The following is a 3,432-nucleotide window of genomic DNA, read 5'->3' on the forward strand; positions in this document are numbered from 1 at the left end:
TTGTTACTCCCTTCCCATCTTCCCCTCTGAAAAGTAACCAGGGTTAAAGGGGTTCAGGGAAGGAGTGTTCATAGGGGGATGCAGCAGAAGGGAGTTTGCTGCCTGAAACACTGCAGGGCTAAGGGGGACATGAGCTCATAACATCTGATCAAATCTGATGTGGTCTCCTTTTAAGCAGCCAGCATCAGTTTTTCTCTTGCACCTCAGTTGATCTGATTTTGATTCTCTCAGTAATAAATACTGGGCTTTCATAAACACCTCTTTCTCTTTTCTGTTACAGAGCTCCGACATGGGAGGCAAACTGAGCAAGAAGAAGAAGGGGTACAGTGTCAATGATGAAAAAGCTAAAGACAAAGACAAGAAGGCTGAAGGAGCAGCAACTGAGGAAGAGGAGACTCCAAAGGAGGCTGAGGATGCCCAGCAAACTGCAGAGACCACAGAAGTGAAGGAGAACAACAAGGAGGAAAAGGGCGAAAAAGATACTCAGGTCGCTGCCAATAAGACAGAAGAAAAAGAAGGGGAGAAGGAGAAACCAGTGACCCAGGAAGAAACCCAGAAACCAGAACCAGAGAAGTCAGAGGCTGTTGTTGATGCGAAAGTAGAGCCACAGAAGAACAATGAACAGGCAACCAAGCAAGAGGAGCCGACTGCAGCCTCTGCTCCTGCTGCCAGTAGCGAAGCACCCAAAACTTCTGAGCCTAGCAACGATGCAAAAGCTTCCCAGCCTTCAGAAGCCACGGCTCCCAGTAAAGCAGATGACAAGAGCAAAGAGGAAGGGGAAGCCAAAAAGACTGAGGCTCCCGCAACACCTGCAGCCCAAGAAACTAAAAGCGAAGTGGCCCCAGCTTCAGACTCAAAACCTAGCAGCAGCGAGGCTGCGCCTTCTTCCAAGGAGACCGCGGCAACAGCAGCACCTAGTTCCACTGCTAAGGCCTCGGACCCTGCAGCCCCACCAGAGGAAGCGAAACCTTCTGAAGTTCCAGCGACTAATTCGGATCAAACCATAGCAGTGCAAGATTAAATTGGACAGCCTGTTGAAACAACCACTTAAAACAACCTGTGTCTTTTTTTTATTTTTTCAGCTCTACTAACTCGTTTCAGATCTGAAATAACAAATATGTATTGCCCAGAAAGAAAAGGAGAAAAAAAAAAAAGAAAAATGAAAAGGATGTCCCATCAAGTTGGGAGGGAGGGAGGGGGGAGAATCCAAATAGTATTTTTGTGGGGAAATATCTAATATACTTTCTGCCAACTTGACACAAGTCCTGGATTTGACAAAAAAAAAAAGTAAAATAAATGGATGTCTGAAAGTACAGCACATCTTTTGTATCTGAACTGCTGTAAATGCATTCCACCAATGTATCAAAATCTTCTTTTTGTTCTGTAATGGGGTTTGGGAGTGATGCGTTTGATTCTGCCCACTAGGTTTGTGCCAAGGCAATCAGATCTTTATGAAAGCAGTATTTTCTGTGGTTTTTTTATTTACAGCCTTTCTTATTTTGATATTTTTTTTATGCAGTGGATGAATGCCAACTTTCAGACAAAACCCACTTAGCTGTCCACGTACTTCTCAATGCCAATCCTCCAATTCTTCCTCTCCAAATATTTTTTGGGAGTAAAAAGCATTCTCATCCTACTTAGCCTACCTAGATTTCTCATGACGAGTTAATGCATGTCCGTGGTTGGGTGCACCTGTAGTTCTGTTTATTGGTCAGTGGAAATGAAAAAGTCTGCGTTCATTGCAGTTCCAGTTTCTCTTCCATTCTGTGTCACAGACACCAACACACACTCATTGGAAAACAAATGAAAAAACAAAATGTACAATGGATGCATTGAAATTATATGTAATTGTATAAATGGTGCAACAGTAATAAAAGTTAAATAATTTAAAAAATATAAAAGTGTAAAGACTGATTAAATCTTCACTTTTACCCCTTATCTTTAGCTAGATGAACAAGATTCTTACGCTTAGAGAAGAAGTGTTAAATCTGGGGCTGTTCACTCTCCTATTTTTAGTGAAGTAGAGGCAAAGAAAGAACCATCAACCTCATGATCCTAGAAACATGCTGCCATAAACTGCTACTTCAACACCCACAAGCATTCACAGGTGAGGCTGGAAGAAGTTGCAAATCAACAGCACATCTTATATGTTTTATCCTAGGCAAAGTAGAACTGGCTTTTGCCTGCCTTAACATGTGAAAAAAGTGCTGTCCTGTGATTTTAAAGAGCATGCTGACTGGGTTTTGACTGGGAGTAAGACAATGTATTTGACAAGCTGATCTTTTAAAATGAGGCAATTGAATTTAATCCTAGTCCTATTAGAATATTTCTCGTGTTGTTACACTTTGTTACAAGTTTAGCCTAGCACGAGCAACAATTTTCAATAGTTTTGCCTGTTTGCCCTGTTTTTATACAGAACTGCTGAATAATTGGAGTTTCTGCTGAGTGATATCCTGTGTGGATACAGACAGTGATTTCAGTGCAGAGCCCAGGATTCACAAAACTAGTTAAAGAAGCATATTTGGTTTGCCCATTAATAAGGTCTTAGTCTGAACAGAAATTCTGAGAGAAGTGGGCAATGGTAAATAGAAGCACAGCTTGTACAAATACCGATGGGATGAGCGGACTTGTATTTAGTAAAAAAGGAAAATGGTGTTTTAAAATTACATAAATTATTTCACATACACTTTCTGTTCAGTAAGGATGATTTACTCTACATACTTCCATAATTCTTACTCTTTATTTTGTTCAGAAATACGAGGTTCCTGTAGCATGCTGCAGATACTGACATGCAGACATGCACCTATGGAAAGCTTACTGGAACAGGCAGGAGTAAAGTTCTGTTGGGTTTAGGTCAGGTCATTCACTTACATGAATCTTGCACCATCACCAAGCTTTTTCATCCTTAATGTGAAGGAGTCAATTTCATGCATAACATATAAAAATAAAGTGGATTCCTTTGCACAGAGAAAGGTCAGCTAAGTACTCTGGCTTAAAAAGGTGGTAGACTTTTTTAGATTGAATAGCTGAAGCACTGCAAAAGACTAGGCAGACAGCAGATTTGCAGTAGTTCACCAGGTTTTGTACATATAAAGCTCTCACAATCTACATCTTTGTGTGGCCAAGTTTGTGGCTTTCCTGCAAATCTGTAAGAGCCCTCTGCCATTGTTTCCCAGAATAGATGTGTCCTGGAAAGGGAGAACTTCACAGCTCCCCCATGAATTTTCTTGAGATGAGTCTAGGATTGAAAGGAGGAGTGCAGGAATCATGCAGTACCTGGTGGTGACATAGGACTGAATCGACCTGAAGCTGATGGGACTAAATCCATGCTCTGCCTTTGGGCTGGAAGTGGTTGCCAATGGACAAAAGGTAAGTAAGTTTTTTACTGGAATGCTACACAAATGTACCTGCTAACAATATCACACCTTGGCT

General features: G+C 41.4%; 1 protein-coding gene across 1 annotated transcript; it reads left to right on the plus strand.

Annotated features, from left to right (window-relative positions):
* Positions 1 to 281: 281 nt before the first annotated feature.
* On the plus strand, positions 282 to 1,896 carry BASP1 (brain abundant, membrane attached signal protein 1). Its single transcript, XM_010011200.1, has one exon. It carries the CDS (start codon positions 290 to 292, stop codon positions 1,019 to 1,021), a length of 732 nt encoding a protein of 243 aa, XP_010009502.1. The 5' UTR covers positions 282 to 289; the 3' UTR covers positions 1,022 to 1,896.
* Positions 1,897 to 3,432: the final 1,536 nt, after the last annotated feature.

This window comes from Nestor notabilis, unplaced genomic scaffold (assembly GCF_000696875.1).
Source record: "Nestor notabilis isolate BGI_N333 unplaced genomic scaffold, ASM69687v1 scaffold11473, whole genome shotgun sequence".
Taxonomy (NCBI): Eukaryota; Metazoa; Chordata; class Aves; order Psittaciformes; family Psittacidae; genus Nestor; species Nestor notabilis.

Excerpts from the sequence above, each read along its gene's own strand:
- BASP1 (XM_010011200.1), top strand. The coding sequence starts at position 290 with ATGGGAGGCAAACTGAGCAAGAAGAAGAAGGGGTACAGTGTCAATGAT.